This window comes from Peromyscus californicus, unplaced genomic scaffold (assembly GCF_007827085.1).
Source record: "Peromyscus californicus insignis strain IS unplaced genomic scaffold, ASM782708v3 Scaffold_8__1_contigs__length_139910024, whole genome shotgun sequence".
Classification (NCBI taxonomy): domain Eukaryota; kingdom Metazoa; phylum Chordata; class Mammalia; order Rodentia; family Cricetidae; genus Peromyscus; species Peromyscus californicus.
Window position 1 is genome coordinate 61,998,739 of NW_026294606.1, and position 18,265 is coordinate 62,017,003.

Genomic DNA, 18,265 nt, shown 5'->3' on the forward strand with positions numbered 1-18,265 from the left:
GGCAGCAGCGCGGCGGGCGCCTCGGGGCCGGTGGGGCCGTGCGCAGAGAGAAGGAGGGAGGCCGGGGCGCCGCCGGGGCCGAGCGGGCGGGCCCGCAGGGGTTAAGCGTGGAGCGGCCGCCCCGGGAGGGAGCTCCGCCCCCGCCCGCCGCACCTGGCGCTCGGCAGCCCGGCCGCCCCGGCGCTGGCTCGCGGAGGGGATTGGTGGAGCGCGCGAGGGAGAGAATGTGACAAGTGCCCGCTTCGGCGGCCGCCCGGGGAGGCCGCGCGCACCTGTCCCTGCCTGTCTCGCGCCGCCCGCGGCCGCTCGGACGCGCGCACAGCCCCCCGCCGCTGCCGCCGCCGCCGCCGCCGCCGCTGCGTGCGCTGAGACCATGACTTCTGCCTTCAAGCTGGATTTCCTCCCGGACATGATGGTCGAGGGCCGCCTGCTCGTGGCTGACAGAATGTGAGTGGCCGAGGGGCGGCCGTGCGGCCGAGCGGGGCGTCGTCTCCTCAGAGGCAGCGGGGGCCGCCTCCCTTTGGCCGTCTTCTCTTCTGAGGACGCGGCCGGCCGGGACGGCGTAGGGCCGAGCGGGGAGAGCGGGGCGAGCCGGGCGAGCTGGGTGAGCCGGGGGAGCCCGGCAGCCTTCCCCGGGCGTGCCGGCGCGGGGCTGGCGGGAGGGGACCCCGCGAGAGGTCGCGCGGCGTCCCGGAGCCCGAGCTGGGTGCGGCGTCCTGCGATCGGACGGGCCGGCGGGGGCGCGGGGCGCGGGGTCCGGGGAGGGGCGGGCGCGTGCTGCCTGGCACGCTCGCTCGTGTCATTAGAAATGCGGGGTGGCCCGGCGGAACATCCCCGGCTCTTGCACTCCGTCCTGAGATGGGAGAAAGGAGGACGAGAGAGAGAGAAAGAGGATAATTACAGACCCCGTAAACTAGCCAGGTGTACTCTCTTGCAGAAATTAGAGGTAATTTTTACGTAATCGGGACGGTTTTGTCTGATAGGCAGTCTATGGTTTAATAATTAATGTGATTCTGGTGGTTTTACGGGTCGACAAACTAGGATAGAGCGGTTATTGGGACAAGTAGAGGGCTGGGATCCGCGAGTAAAGGAAACTATGTATAATTTTTTTTTTTTAATCTGGCTGGTTTGTCGTCTTGTGGAAGTTTCTCTCTTTAGCTCAGGAATCTCAGTAGGATCCACTTGTATTTCTGGCATGTTATGTAAAGAAACCCCAGATAGAGAAAGGATTGCCAGAGAGAGATGGAAAAGTCTGTGTCCTTCTGAGACATGGGATGTATCTAATTCTCTTATCAAGTGAGGTATTTGATAGTGTATCGGATGCGGGGCGGGGAGGGGGGGGGGGGGAGAGGAGGGCTGCTGCTGTCAGTAAGATAATGTACAATTTTTTCCTGTTCTCTCCACTGTGAGACTTAACATCCATATGCTTTCTGGCACCTTATGGTAGTCGTCAAAATGCTCAGGCCATTCCAGGCTTTATGATCCATTTCCCTGGCAGCTAAGTTTCCCTTGTGATGCTAGGTTCTTTTTCTGGTATGTTAAGTATTATGAGTTGAGAATCTTGAGAAAATCCACAGTGGCCAATTATTGAAGCCCTAGAATTAAAAAAAAATCAAGTGGGATATAAAGGTGATAGAATCTGTTAAATATGAATTGTCTTTTCAGTCGATGTTAGGTCTGCTAACTTGAGAGGACACGGTCAAGTTCACTGTCTCAGAGATAATCAGATAACAAATTAAAATATCGAATTCCCTTTTGGCACTTCTCTCTGAAAAATTAATCTTGATCAGTAATATTCTCATGATAGTTTTAAGAGATCTCTATCCTGTCCTCTTAAAATATAAACCTTACACACACATAATCCATATCTGCACATGAGTTACTTTGCAAGTCTTACATGTTTTTCTCTATTATGCTAGAATGTTAGGGCTGAATCAAGGAGTTGGATTGATGATGATTTGGAATTTATGGTCACCTGCTACATAAGTGACATGATATATCTAACTAGTGAATGCTCTATGAATTTAAAGCATTAATGGCCTCTGAAAGATGTAGTCTCTTGTCAATTAAATTATGGATTATGAAAATTTAATTCCTCCTTTTCATTTGGTAGATGAATGTGGCTTGTTCAGACTCTTAGCTCTGAACAGAGCCTTTGTATCTCAGTCATGGATTTTTTAAAAATATGAATCTTAATATGACTTCTACCCCACTTTCCTTCCCAAAGTTCATGATTTCCAAACGATTTGCCTTTGGAACCAACCCCAGATTGTTTTCCGTGTTTGTCAGCTAAATGAACTAAGAAAAAAAAAAGAATTTGCAAATGACACTTTTCTTGTTTGTCTCCAAGATAACTGTTGTACATCTCCACAGTCTTGAGACATACTTTCCACAAGAGTGTGTAATTAACTCATGCTAGAGATTGTATTTGGGGGCTAGTGGTGTGCAAGTGGGGACATAACTTTTAAAATGCTTGAAACCCACCTAGGCGGTGTATTTTATAGCCATATTCGGACACTGGAGGAGATAGCTATATGGTTTTATTGTTTGGGGGACTGGTTGTCATATGAGGTATATTGCCATTTGGACTGAAATGCAGTCTGCTAGATATTGGCCTCTTCGTAAAAGGAGTTTAAATAAGGCAGAGGGACTTTTCTGGTGCTGATTTTCTAAATCGGCAGAACATATTTTCTCAATGGCATTTTCCCACAGGAATATATTAGATAAGTTTGCAAGATGTAATATGTTTGAGTCCTCCAGGCAGATGAACAAATAGCTTTTGAGATGAATTATTACGCTTGATGGCCCCATGAGCCATCCAATGTTTAAAGAGCCCAGATCATTTAAGGCTCTGTAGTGGTGTAGAATTGTTATAACATATGCTTCAAAGTTTTGGGATTTTAAACATTCAGTAACAAAACTGTAAATGGAAATAAGCATTTTAAGTAATCTTGGCTGTTTATTTTTTGTGTTATTGTAAACTGTTATTCATAGTAAAGCATAATGAAAATAGGAACTGATTTTTTAAAATTCTATTTTAAGCTGGGAATTTGGTTTTAATTGAGAATGGGGATGAGTATTTCCTCTTTGTTTTAACTTCATTAGTGATACACTTAGAGTCTCTTATCTTCGGCTTTTTAAACAGAACCAATATATAATGGCTTCGAAATGAGAGGCTACAGGTGAAAGTGTGGCTTGAAAATTCCTAGTTTAGTATCAGTATTTAGATTTGCAGTGTTAGAAGGCTGAGAAGAGGTTACTGATAAAATGAAATCTCTTTTTTTTCCACATTCAGTAAATAACCTTAAGGAAAATAAATTATCCTATAAATAAATTAGTAAACTTGGAAATCATCTGCTTGTTGATAACAGGCAAAAAAAAAATATATTTATTTGTATGTAAGTGAGCTGAAAAGGGCTTCTCAGGACTTCATTGTTAAAGTTAAGAGGGGTTTGGAGACCATCTCATCTGACCTCATTTTATAGATTAGGAAACTCTTCCAGGGCAATAGGACTAGCCCCAGGAGACATAGTCATTATTGTTTCTGTAAAAGTGAAAATGTGTGTTTAGTAAGCTGTGTGGCTACGGTGTGCCTGGACTCTTGATTTATATGGTCTCTCATCCTCATGGTAGGTCTAGAGGGTAGGAAGTGTTCCTGTTGTACAGGTGGTGCTTAAAAACCAAAATTGTGCCACCTGAGAAAAATGGATCACCTACTTAGAACTGCTGTACATACTCTTGGTTTTTATTCAAACTCAGATTATTACATCTGTTTATTCGCTAATTAGAATATGCATTGATTTAAACTTTTGTTTTTTAAGTTTACCAGCAAGATGGAGATTAAAAACATTTGGGAGTCCCTCCTCACCTTTTGTATTGCTTTTAAACTTTATTTGGAAAATGTGATTACAAATCATAAAATGCCAAGATTAATGACATTTATTACCCGATTCTGTAATGGTCATGAAAGGAGACTAAAATGAAACTCTGAAAGAAGAGCTAGTTGTGCTCATATATGGATCTTTAATGAAGAGTTTAAATATTCTGGGATAGGCTTTTCAGTTAACAGTACGTACTTCAATATCAGCTGCTTTCTGAGACCAAAAGTTCTTGCCACATAGGGTTTTAAGGATGTGAATGTTATCTTTGATCTGGGCAGAGGTATTACTCTAATTGTTAAGTCTTGCTATTTAGTTGTAATTTGCTGGATTGAGATTGCTCCAGCATCTGTCGATGAGATGCAATGAACTAGGAAAACAAGAACCTTGAAAGACAAGATAAAAAGGAGATAGGGTTTTCAGATATGAACCTAGTAATTAAGATTTCATGGGATGATGTTTTCTACCTCGGAGTGTGTTTTTTTTTTCCCTCCCCATAACAGCTATAATAACACTATTTGGCTTTTGAAGAACGCAGTCTTTCTGTTTTATATAAATCTCCAAACTTTTAATTTCTTTTAGCCTTTTTTTTTCTTTTTGGTGTGTGTGATTTTGTTCTTTTTTTTTTTTTTTTTTTTTGGTTTTTCGAGACAGGGTTTCTCTGTGTAGCTTTGCGCCTTTCCTGGAACTCGCTTTGGAGACCAGGCTGGCCTCGAACTCACAGAGATCCGCCTGGCTCTGCCTCCCGAGTGCTGGGATTAAAGGCGTGCGCCACCACCGCCCGGCGTGATTTTGTTCTTTACAAGTTAACACTCATTGAATTTCCATAGAACAGGTGATGTTATGATATTGCTAAATCTGATCCACATGAATGTAGATACAGCTAGCACATGTGAAAGTCCAAATATTGTGCAGAAATTCAGTAGTGTTTATAACAGGAATCTGAGGTCATTAGCAGGAATTTTTAAAAACAAGCAAAATGAACCACACTCTCATAAATGTTCAACAACCCATACACATCCCTTATTTGCATTTAAATGGAAATGTTATACTTTCAGCATGTTTGAAGGAGCTAAGTTAATAAGTCATTGCTCTGGTTTACTTCCAAATCTGAACTTCACCCAAGTTTAGAAACCCATTATTTCAAACAGAATTTTATTTCTTTAGGGAAGAGAGATATTTTTTGTTCTTAGGTATGGATTATGCCATCATAAAGAGCTAGCTAGGTAGTTCTGAGTATAATGTTGTTTTACAAAACTCCAGAAAGGGAGGCTTTGAAAAACACTAATGATTTCTTCCAGTCCATTAGCACCTCCACGTTCCCCTGCCCCCCTGTCTGTCTCCACTGTCACGGAAGGATCAAGTCATGTCATGAAGCCAGCGTCAATGCCGTGCTACTTGTGTAGCCGTGCAGAAAATGTATTCTTATGTTTTCCTTAAGAAAAAAAAAAAAAAAAAAACGCTTGCTGAACCTAAGAGAAATGGAGCTGAGTGTTCCTGGAAAAACCTATGTGGGAAACAAAAACTAATTAGAGCAGTAAATGTGATGCTCACAGGTAATTGTAAAATAATTATTCCCCTTTAGCATCATCACTGTTTAATTGTGCTATCCAATATCTTCCTGCTCTGAATCCAGATGTGAAGGGATAGCAACCTCCTCCTCCTCCTGGGAATGTCTTTTTCATTTAGTGTGAGCTGCACACTCCTCCTAGAGGACTTATAAAAGAAAGAGGAGAACATTTAGGGAGGTTTTGAACAGCTTCCCTCTTCCCGTTTGTCCTCAATCATGACAGAAAGTGATTACTCCAACTATTTCTATAGAAATACGATTCCACTTATGTGGCTGAGATGCCTTCTGTGAGCATATCAGAGATTTACACTTTTTTTTTTAGTGCCAACTCGGAGGTTTATGAACATTTTCTTTTATGAACTGCAGGTTGTATATTATGTTCCATGTTCAGATATGGAAATTAATATTTAAAATCAGCTGATAATTTGAAACGTAGTGATAATAAATATGTAGTCATATGACTTTCAAAGTGACTATGAATACAAATTCACACTGGGTTTAATAATTATTCCAGTTAACAAAAGTCTCGGCAAACTTAGCAGCAAAATATTAGATCCGGTTTTTTTCTAAAAATTTACATAAATTTAGATTATGTTTAGAATAAGTTATAAAACATCATTTCCACTGATTCTGTACTGTTCTGTCATACATATGTAGCCTTATGGTTAGATTGGTTGACATAATCTGTACTTCCTTTAGGTCCACATCAGAGTAGGAACCACTCATCCGTGACCAGTTGACCCAGATCTCCTTTTTGAGTAACAGTGCTTTTCGATTGAGATATATGGAATGTTTTGGTTTTAATTCTCAGTAGTTAAAGAAGTTTGTCTCTCTAGTGACATGCTATCTCTCTCTCTGACATAACCCTAGAGATTATGTTTCCCCAGTACATTAGCTGCATTCTCTGACATTTACAGGCTTATTTAGGACTGAAAATTTTCACGGATGAATGGAACATAGTATTCAGAATTAACTTTAACCAATTTATGTGACATAACTTTTGGATAGTTTAAAACTATATTACATACCATAAAGTAGAGTCCTATGTATTTTAATTTACTATGCTAAGTCCAACATTCTATGATTTTTATCCTAAAAGACTCAATTTTCATGCTTTTCCTGAAGTTCATAGTTAAACTTAGGTTCATTAAGTTTTAAGATGGTACTTCACATCCTTTTCTGTGAATTATATTCTTGTTTTTCTTCATCTCTGTCTGTAGCAAGAGAGTTAGACCTTAGTTACCTAGTATAAAGAGACTAAGTTGATCCCGTGAGCTAAAAGGCAAAAACTTTACTTGGCAGTGGTTTTTTATATATATATATGTGTCTATATATATATATATATATGTATATAGACACATATGCATATGTGTGTGTGTTTGTGTATATATACATATATATAGAAAGAGAATGTATATTTATAAGATTTCATTTTATTGATCATAATACTTCACTTTCTTGAGATATCTTCCACTTAATGATCTTTGTTTGTGTAACTTATAAAATTGTGACATAACATAAAATGTGCTTATAGATTATTACCTTTATAATTGAAGAATTTATGTTTCAGGAATATTTTGCGTGGTGACCAGTCATGCACTACAAATTATAGTGACTGCTATCCAAAGGTCTCAGAACTGTTTCAATCTCTTGATCTCTTGATCTAGACCACAGATTACTTTCTTTTAAAAAAATGGAAAAAGAGCCAGGCGGTGCCCAGCGCTTGGGAGGCAGAGGCAGGCGGATCTCTGTGAGTTCGAGGCCAGCCTGGGCTACAGAGTGAGTTCCAGGACAGGCTCCAAAGCTACACAGAGAAGCCCTGTCTCAAAAAACCAAAAAAAAAGAAGGAAAAAGAAATTCACTCTGATAATTCCATCATTTATTACTGGGTAAATAGCCACCACAGCCCTCAGTAGTGTAGAGACTTATCCTTAGTGTAAAGTACTGGGGCTTCAGTGCTTGTACTTCAGCTGCCACACAAGGTCTTCATTTGAATAGGATGGGGACTCCTCATAGAAAAGTCATGTCAGTAAGTCCCAAATGTTTCTTTTCTTTCCTTGTTTTAGTGGATATGATGCTGGCCTGACTGAATTCTTTGTGTTGTACTTCTTTGGTGTTAGCATTATTTTACTAGCACTATATCATGAGGCCACAGCTTTCAGCTGATGTTCAAAGCAGTTCTTGAAATTTTGAACATTGTAAAGGGAATCCTGCACCTAAACTAAGTATTTGACAAAAATGAACATTACAAGAGATGTACGAGCCCATGACCCCCTGAGAACCTGTTAGTGTAAACAAACTTACACACCCATGCAGAACTTCAGTTCTTTTGCCTTTTGGGAACTGAAGTGAGGTACTGGGTGTTGGACAGCAAAAATAGGTACTGGATTGAGGTCTGGTGTTTCGTTTTGTCCTTGAAATTTTGAGGAGAAAAATAGAAGAGAAGGGTAATGTAACATGAACAACTTAAAGGACAGCATTTGGCAGCATTTGGTGCACAATTATTTTTTATTCTTATTTATTTTAATCTTTACTTTCTTTGTACCTCAGTCTAGACTCAGTGAGGATATAAAAGTCCATCTTTTTTTGAAGTTTTCTTGATGCCTTTATTTTTTCTTTGTACATAATCTTTTATTTTAGTCTTCTCTTAAGCCCATTTGTTTTTTGATCCTTTCTTTGGTTTCAGAGGGGTTGTATCTATTCCTGCCATAGTCCTCAGAGTTGGATCAAGAATGAAAACACCTATATCAGCCTGGAACAGCTGTATATTTCTGTGCATTAAACTATATTTTGACTCCCTGCATTATAGAAGGGGGGTTGAGCATATGCGTAGCATATTTCAGAGTGATTAACTTTATGGATGCCATTGTCTTGGCCAGCTATATTTGGCTATGCTGCAGCTGTGTTTGCTTTTTCAAAATTGTCACCAGGAGCCCTCCAACTGCAGTTATTCACTAAGTCCATGCTGGTAGCATCTTTCCTCATGGCTTGCATTGTCTACTAGAGCATCATTTCATAGAGTTAGCTTCTAGAGATGACACACTAGTCCTTTGAAAAGCCCAAATGTTATGAATGCTATTTGGTGTGGACAGTTTTTATCTCAAAACAATTTATTAGTAATAAATTTGTCTTTTTGTTGCAGGATAATCCTACCTATCTTTTCACACGAAGCCTATGTTTTATTGACTCCTGCTTACTCCTTTTCTTTTATGTTTGTTTAGATGTTGAAAAGTTGCTCCCAACATTTGATGGGTGGCATTTCTTCCTCTTTATTACTAAATCATTTGAAATATATTTTTTACTGAATTCTTGTGTCTTAGAGACCTCTAACATGTTGGATTGGAGACACAAATCTTTTTTTTTTTGATTGACATTACCATCTATTTAGTTTTCTTCATAAGAATTTAGAGATTTTTTTTCCTTAGTATAAAAACACGCTAATTCGCTGGGCGGTGGTGGCGCACGCCTTTAATCCCAGCACTCGGGAGGCAGAGCCAGGCGGATCTCTGTGAGTTCGAGGCCAGCCTGGGTTACCAAGTGAGTCCCAGGAAAGGCGCAAAGCTGCACAGAGAAACCCTGTCTCGAAAAACCAAAAAAAAAAAAAAAAAAAAAAAAAAAAAACACGCTAATTCTATGGCCATGTGTGGGTTTTATTTTTAAATGAAAATAACTTCCTCTTGTATTGTTCTGGCCATCAGTGATGCTCACTTCAGTATGGTAGCATGGAATCTCTGTAGTCTCTTCAGCCCGGTGGAAGGTGTTCCTTCATGGCTGGGTATCCTTTATATGGAACTACCCCGGGTCTTCTGCTGACTTCATTTCTAATTGGTTTTATGCTGATTTCTTCCAAGTCTCAAATGGCTTTCCAGAATTTCTCGTCAAGAAAATATGAGTAATAAGATGCTTTTCAGCTGTCACACAGTTTTATTGTAAGACTAACTTGGAACAAGGATGGCAACCCAAATATTTTACAGTTTCATAGTACTTGAAACTGACCACACGTTCACCTGTTTCCTGGGAGCATCAAATATAATGGAACTTCATTATAACTGAGCTGTTAATGTTTTTTTTTTCTCTCAGAACATTCATTCTATAGTCTCAGGCAAAGACCCATAAAGCAGTATTGTTCTCCTGTAAACTTTCAGGAAATGTTCAGTTTCCAGGACAACAGTATGATGACTGATTTTTTTTCATCCTTTTTCTGTGTGATGATAGTGAAATATGTTTTAACTGTGAACTTGTGCTCAGACCTCCCATTCTGGGATGGAATAAAAACAAAAGCAGTATCTCTTTTTAATATCTTGATATATGCAATCTGTGGAGCCCATCTCTACACCTACTGGCTCAGACTGCAATTTTCTTAGGAGAAAAGTATCATCTAAACAATCTCATATATTGAGACTCTGACCCCTGCATTTTACCCAGGCCTCTGATTGGAATGTGGAAAGGAAATAATGTAGCTTTTGCAACCCAATGGCCTCATTAGCTACTCTAGCCACAGCACACCTGAAGAACACAGAGTTAGTCGCTAGAGGAGGGAAAGACCGAAGGAAAAAATTAAAAGTGATTTTTTTTTTTTAATTTACAATGTGGCATAAGATAGACAGTGAGCATAGTATGTGGGCTGTTGGGAGCATGTAGGTGGTGCCCAGCTGTTGGTGGATTCTAGTTCTCATTTGTACTTATTGAAGAACCTCCTCCTTCTCTGGACATTGTTGATAAGCACCTTAGAGTCCCGACAGATCAGAGCAATTGTAAATGTGATCATTTGATTCTAATACTACAAATCACTTGATTGTTTTAGATCAGTCATGACCATGTTTTCTTCAGAAGCCTAAGTCTTAGGATATGAATCCATTGCTTAAGAAATATCCTCTATAATGGGTCAGGGGACTTCTTGACCTCTACTGTGGCTAAATCACCACATTGTTTGGAGAAACCGTGTAAGCCATGAAACTGACCTCACAAACACAAAGTCTCTTGCCTAATAAAGCAGAGCATTTCATGTATAAGGTGAGCCAGGTAGGGGCTTTGATGAAGGCAGAGGGGATGTGGGTGATGGTGGCAATTACTGCTGTCTTTTAAGTTTATCGGTCGAGCAAAACTAGGGCTCCGGTGGAAACTGGCAGATCTTTAGAAAGGGGCCAGTTGGCACGGATAGTGAGTGTCTCTGTGAGAAATAGTCAGTTCTTTGTAATTAGCACGTTTTATCAGTGTCAAAGAAGTCTAATTTGCTTTAAAGGCAGATCTTCATTTGGGCCAAGATAGTATAAAAAGCAACCAAAGTTGAATTATAGCCACACTATTATTTTGCCTCTATACCTTATTTTTTCAGGTCTGCTTGGGACATAATATTTTAGATGCAGATTGAGATTCAATAAAGTAGGAGTGCTATAAAGCCAAGCATGTGTTTCCTTCAGATCTTCCTGAAGCCTAAGACCTTTTCTTTGTCACATCCTGAAGTTTAAACCTAGAGGTTGCTCTTAAAATTTTTTTTCATTTTTCTTTATTAAGAAATTTTCTACTCACTCCACATGCTATCCACAGACCCCCCCCTCCCTCCTCCCACCCCCAGCCCTCTTTTCCAAGCCACCCCACATCCCCCAAATCGAGGTCTCCCATGGGGAGTCAGCAAAGCCCAGCACACTGAGCCTAGGCAAGTCCAAGCCCCTTCCCACTGCACCAAGGCTGTGCAAGGTGTCACACCACAGGCACCAGATTCCAGAAGCCTGCCCATAGACTAGGGACAGATCCCGATCCCTCTGCCTGGGTGCCCCCCAAACAGTTCGAGCCAAACAACTGTCTTCCATATCCAAAGGGCCTAGTCCAGTCCCATGGGGGCTCCACAGCCACCGAGTTCTTAGATCCTTCCAAGGCCACCAGCTTCTTTCTTTCTGATTTGCATCCCCTTGATCTCCTTCAGTTATTGCTCTAGCTAAGACTCCAGGTTACTATATTGAGTAGCATTGAGAGAGTGGACAACTTTGCCTTGTTCCTGATTTTGGTGGAACTGCTTTGAGATAATCTCCACTTAAGTTGGTGTTGGCTATGGACTTACTATAAACTGCCTTTGTTATGTTGAGTTATGTTCCTTTTATCCCTAGTCTCTTCAGGACTTTTATCATGAAGGGGTGTTAGAGTTTCTCAAAGGCCCTTTCTTTGTCTAATGAGATTATCATGTGTTTTTTTTTCTTTCATTGTGTTTATATGGTGGATTATATTTATCAATTTATGTATGTTGAACTATCCCTGCATATCTGGGATAAAATTTACTTGATCATGATAGACAATTTTTTGATGTGTTCTTGGATTCAGTTTGCAAGTATTGAGAATTTTTGCATCTATGTTCATAAAGAATATTGGTATGTAATTCTATTTCTTTGTTAGGTCTTTATTTGGATTGGGTATCAAGATAACTTTGGCCTCCTAAAATGAATTGGACAATGTCCCTTCTGTTTTGTTTTTTTTTTTAAATAATTTGAGGAGTATTGGCATTAAGTCTCCTTTGAAAGTCTGGTAGAATTCTGCACTAAAACCACCTACTCCTGGGCTTTGTCAGCTAGGAAACTTAATTACTGTGTCTATTTTATTAGGGGCTATAGGTCTGTTTAAATGGCTTATCTGTACTTGATTTAACTTTGTAAGTGGTATGTATCTAGGAAATTACCCATTTCTTTTAGATTTTTCAATTTTGGTGGAATACAGGTTTTTATGATTCTCTGGATTTCTTTGATGTCTTTTTTGTTTTTGGTCTTTAGAGACAGGGTTTCTGTGTGTAGTTCTGGCTGCCCTGGAACTCACTCTGTAGACCAGGCTATCCTTGAACTCAAAGAAATCCACCTGCCTCTGGATTAAAGGAGTGTGCCACCACCACCTGGTCTCTTTGGTGTCCTTTATGTTCTCCTTTTCACTTCTAATTTTGTTGATTTGGATATTCTTTCTCTGCCTTTTAGTTAATTTGAATAAGAGTTCATCAATCTTACTGATTTTTCTCAGAGAACCAACTCTTTGTTTCATTGATTCTTTGTATTGGTTTTTGTTGTTGTTTAATTTAACTTCATCCCTGATTAGTTTATTTCCTGCCATCTACTCTTTTGGGGTGTGATTTCTTTTTGTTCTACAGCTTATAGGTGTGCTGTTAATAGTATGAGTTATCTCCAAATTTTTTATATAGGCACTTAGTTCTATGAACTTGCCTTTATTGTGTTCCGTAAGTTTGGGTATGTTGTGTATTCAATTTCATCCAATTCTAGAAAGTCTTTAATTTTTGTCTTGACCTGTTTTTCTTTCAGCAGTGAGTCTTTTTGTTTGTTTCCATGAGTTTGTTTAGCTTTCTGTTGTGATTGAGATCCAGCATTAATCCATGATGATCAGGATATTATTTCAGTTTTCTTTTATCTGTTGAGACTTGTTTTGTGTCTGAGTATATGGTCAGTTTTGGAGCAAGTTCCATGAGGTGCTTAAAAGAAGGTCTGCTCTTTTGTATTTGGGTGAAATTCTCTGTGAATGTTAGGTCTGTCAGCTAGCTCCAGCGTTTCTCAGTTTAGTGTCTGGATGACCTGTCTATTGGCAAGAGTAGGATAGTGAAGTCTTCCACTATCAGTGTGTGAGGATCAATATGTGATTTAAGCTATAGTAGTGGTTCTTTTATGAACTTGGATGCCCTTGTGTTTGGTACATACATGTTAAGAATTGCAATGTCCTCGGTGGATTTTTTTTCTTTATGTGGTGTCCTTCACTATCTCTTCTGATTAGTTTTAGTTTGAAGTCTGTTTTGTCAGATAGTAAAATGGCTACACCAGCTCTGTAGGGAGTGTGGGGGATTTCCCCTCTATGACTTTTCTGGTCTTCAATTATTTCTTGTGTTTTCTTGGATGTGGTTGACCTTTTTAGGTTGGAGTTTTCCTTCTTGTGCCTTCTGTAGGAATGAATTTATAGATTGCTATTGAATAAATTTAGTTTTATCATGCAATGTCTTATTTTCCCTATCTATTGGGATGGTGTGGTAGTGTGAGCTGGCATCTGCAGTCTCTTGGAGTCTGCAGATATCTGTCTAAGTCCTTCTGCTTTTAGAGGCTCCATTGAGAAGTCCAGTTTAATTCTAATAGGTCTGCCTTTATATGTTACTTGGTCATTTTTCCTTGCAGCTTTTGATATTATTTGTTTCATAATTTAGTTTTTTGATTATTTTGTGGCGAAGGGAGTTTCTTTTCTGGTCCAGTCTATTTGGTGTTCTCATTGCTTCTTGTATCTTTATAGGCATTTTCTTCTTTAGGTTAGGGAAATTTTCTTCTATGGTTTTGTTGAAAGTATTTCCTGTGTCTTTGACCTGGGATTCTTCTCCTTCCTCTATTCTTATTATTCTTAGATTGGTCTTTTCATAGTGTCCCAGATTTTCTGGATTTTTTGTTTTAGGATTTTTATATTTAAGTACAGTTTGTTAGTTGTAACCAACATTCTTGTGCTTTTTTAAATACTTTTCTGTCAAATGATTTTTTTAAATTTTATTTCATAACAAGACCCAGTTTTTTTTGGCTAAAAGGCAATAGTGTTGCAGATGTGTCAATGGAAAGGGGAGCATATTAGTGTCAAGATCTCTGTGTCTGAGGTAGATTCTTACCTACTCAGGATAAAGAAACACCTTGAATGTTAAAGTGGATCCTTTTTCTTCATTTATGGTTGTATATTTTATCTAGTTTTCTTTTGAGGACTTATTAGACACTGGAATTTCACTCCAGAGATTTACTTTCAGCTTCTGAATGTTTGCATTTGATTTAAATGAACCGTTTTGTTTTTTTCCTGGAGTAACTGCAGCTCTGCTTCTTAGGAATCAGGAAAAGGCTCTCAAGCAGTGTTGGTTCACCATTGTCTCCATAGTTGGCAATTTTATGCAACATCTTGTCTAGAGTTGCAACCATTCTTACCTCCTTAAATAAGCCATATAATAGGCAATAAATTAAGTGAAATCTAAACGAGGTGATAATTGGTTTTAGGTGACTGACAGCTGCCATCGGCTCTTGTTTGGGACCTATTTCATTTCTGGTGTCATTACATTACCCTTTCATCCTCTCCGTAGCATAGCTTTTGCTCAAGAGTAGAACCATTTACTAGGATCCCGAGCCTTTAGGAAACTAGAAGTTTGTCTTTTAACACTGAGTGTCTGTAAGAGTTAATAGCAAAGTTAGAGTAGAACTCATGCATGGGCTGATCCAAACTATCCGCAGTTCCATACCAAATATTAGCTTGTCGAAGTGCGTTTAGTCTTGGCAGGAGACAAGCACTGTAACCTAAGAGGATGTGATTGGAGTGGGGTTTTCATGCCCCATGTGCTTATTGTATTCTTGCTACTGATGCAAACATTATCTATAATTACATTTTCAAGTGACTGAAAATTGCAGGCTTTGTTGAACAAAAATACAGCCAAAGAAAGGAATGTATATCCACTCTATCCTCATTATAGGGCTTTCAGAAATCAGACTATGAGGCCCAATACCATGGTTCTCAACTGTGTGATACCAACTCCATTCTCTGATGTTTGAACACTTTGTCAAAATGCTGGGTTTCCAATGATGATCATGTAATTGGGAAAATGCTATTACTCTTTTAGGGCTTCGTTTGCCGTACTGTCATCTCAATCACTGTGTATCTACTATCACAAATCTTCTGTTTCCAGGACATAGAACAAGAAACTACAATTTAGTTTAGCTTCAAGCACAAAGGGCAATAGAGAACATTTGTTGAGGTACAGACACTGTTGCTTTCTAGGGGCAGGTACTGTTGCGTTCTTCTGACTTTACGTTGTAGTCATAAATCCCAGTCATTCTTGTACCACTGATTTTTTTTTTTTTTTAAAAAAAGTTCCTATAAAGACATACTGCTTCATGTATTCTTGCCTTGTCCTTAAATTCTGGCCCTTGTAGAAGAAAAACATCCTGCCTTAGTGTCATACTTCAAGACACCAGACTTCATATCTAACTTTAGTAAGAGTCTAAACCACTTGGATTTTTAAAACAAAGTAGAAGGAATTAGATTTAATGTACCTTATATTTTGCTCGTTGTTGTTTATGATTTTTAAATTCATGAAATAGAAAATGTGCCTTGACTTAGAGTGGAAAACTTATAGGAAAAAGAAGTTATAATGATTTTATTGTTAATTTGTTTTTAAAGTGCCAAATTTACAGTTTTTGTGCTATGTTATGGTATTATAATTCACCTTTTAATCTATACTGCAGCCTAAAATTGGTGAAAATTTTAAAGAAGAAATATTGTGATGGCTTTATTTCAGAGAAGCCGAAAAACAGAGAAACAAGGTTGTTCCAAAAGCCCACAAACTATTACTGAGTCTTGTGTTTCCTTTTCTGATAATTGAGACAACTTGTTATCAAAGAAATATTTATTGGGTCATGATTAAGTTATTATATGGTTAACATTCACTTAGGGCTGGTGTATATATGGTAGATTCCCCAATATGAGTGTTATGCTATCTTTTCAAACAAAATTATTATAATATATGTTATGTTTTGAACAGACCACTTTATAGTGTAATATGAAGGTTTCCAATTACATTATGTATTTTTAACATTTTTAGAACTGAAATAAGATTACCAGGGTTTAAATAAAAGGTTGTCTATGTAATACAACATACCAACAAGGTTTATTTTTATTCTTGTTATTCTTTTGAAATGTAAATGTATTGTTACAGCTTTGTAAGCAAGCTCAAGCAGTAAATATTCTGAGAGAGAGGCAGTTTCTATAATTGCCCAATTGTAAGGTGTAAGTAAGGGCAACGGTTTGTCTGTTTCTTGAGTTTCCTCTATGAATTACAATCAATCAATTTCTCCTCCACTCCCTTTCCTGGATTGTTTTTCTTGACAGGTTGTATTTGTTTATAACTACCTGAGCTCTTGATATCTTAGATTTTTAGCCAATCAGCAGAACTCATTTTAAGAAATGTAATTAGCCCAGAACTAAAGTGTAGTAGCCTTTAAAGTTACCTAATTTTCCACGTTTCTTGTGTGCCTCTATGTAGCAAACTGTTTCCATTGTGGTCCTGTAAATACAGCACAGGTCAGAAAGTATATTTTATTCTTACAGTTTGTTCTGCAGGTTGAATAGGTAAAATTCAGTTCGACAGCTGAGGAGCATTTAGGAGTGACAACTGACCTGTTCAGCTGAGACATCAGATTTTTGCTGTCATGTGGAAATAAGGGAAGCATCTTTTTGTACTGGAATCTATTCTTTTTTATATTGTTTTAAATGCTTGCCAATGAACAAAAATGACTACATTTATTCTAAGCATAATTCGTCACACATTCAAAGTCTCAAATGGACTGGGTGTTTACTCACTTCCAAATGTTCTAAGAGTTTGTAAAATGTTCTTAGAGTAAAATCATTAAACTTGTGTTTATTCTGAGATTATTCTGTGGCCCTTAGAAATACCAGGATATTCTTCAGGGAGACACTAATTTGACAGGAATGATCTTCAATTTCATTTTGGTTAGGCCTAGACTTTTCTTATTGAATCTTCCTAACTTCCCATAGATCTTCATTTTCTTCAAAAGAGGAATTTCACACTTTGTCCAAAAATACCATAATATCTAATATGTTGTATGCTAATATAGAAAAGTTTTTAAGTTAAAAAATGTGTGTGTGTGTGTGTGTGTGTGTGTGTGTGTGTGTGTGTGTGTGTGTGTGTTAATGTGTGAGAGAAAGAGGCAGGGGAAGTATGTGTGGTATGTGCACACGTGTGTAGGCACACATATGAAGGCAGAGGGTCTGTTACTCTCTACCTTATTCCCTTGAGATAGGATCTTCCACTGAACCTGGAGCTGGGCTGGCAGCTGGCAAGCACCATAGATCTTCCTGCTCCCCATCCTTAGAGCTGGGGTTATAGGGCCATGCATCAACATCAAACTTTTTACATTGCTTCTTGAAATTTTAATACTGGGACTCATGCTTGTGCAGCAAGCACCATTAACCATGAGCCATTTCCCCAGCCATGACTTTCATTCTTTAACCTACAGATCATGTGACATTAATATTATATTGCCACATCATTTTTGGCACATCGAGATCCTTAAAAGTAATTATTATTTATCACTAAGAACATTAAAGAAATACAGTGTTGTCATGCCAGTGTTCATGTATGTTAGTGCTTTTGTGATCTTGGTGCTGTTAGTTTGTGATAGCAAAAAGTCAACATAGTCAAACCTGGGAAGATTATAGTTCTTCCTGTCTGAAAAAGCTGCAGAGTAGTAGTGCCCTTCCACACTGGGTGGGATTTGAGTCTGCTGTGAACCACAGGATTAGTTGTGTGAGCAAAGAGGTGGTGATTTTCGTCTAGTCCGTCTGTTGCTCCCTGAACTTCCTTTCGAAGAGTTCTTTCATCTATGGGAGTGGAAGCTGAAAAGGAGGCGGCACCGATGATGAGAGGAGGAGGAGCGCATGGCCACCGCTCATTTGGCATTCCAGTTGGGACCTCCAGCTCTCCCCACACTCTTAGTATGGGGGATAGAGTGAGCATGTGACATGCTCTTCTAGGGTAATCCCTGTTTGTCACTGTTGTACCAATGTCAACATTAATAGTGTACTCCCTTTGCTCTAAAAACTGACCCAGTTTGAATAATAGGCTCTGTGGTACCCATCTCAGGTGCCCTGTGTCACTAGCTTTCTTAAGTGTAAACATGTGCTGATCGTCAAAAGCTGATACGTGAGGTTAATACAAACCTTTCTAAAAATGGTTGTGAAGGCTCTTAAACTGCCCAGGAAAAGAAATTTTTATTCCCTCTCTAATTCTTAAGCAAATCTAAGATGTGAC

At 38.9% G+C, this 18,265-nt stretch overlaps 1 protein-coding gene across 29 annotated transcripts in view; it reads left to right on the forward strand.

The window, feature by feature from the left end:
* Positions 1-18,265, forward strand: part of Celf2 (CUGBP Elav-like family member 2) — an 842,930-nt gene that overhangs the window by 522,784 nt on the left and 301,881 nt on the right. For 2 of the 29 annotated variants that reach the window (XM_052727696.1, XM_052727703.1), the window contains exon 1: positions 293-447. The exons of 21 other annotated variants lie outside the window; for them this stretch is intronic. In XM_052727696.1, coding sequence (XP_052583656.1) covers positions 374-447 — 74 coding nt within the window. In that variant the 5' untranslated portion in view covers positions 293-373. Of the gene's footprint in view, positions 1-271; positions 448-822; positions 947-18,265 lie in introns of those variants that run through there. 6 more of the 29 variants (XM_052727716.1, XM_052727718.1, XM_052727715.1 and 3 more) reach the window with 6 other exon arrangements.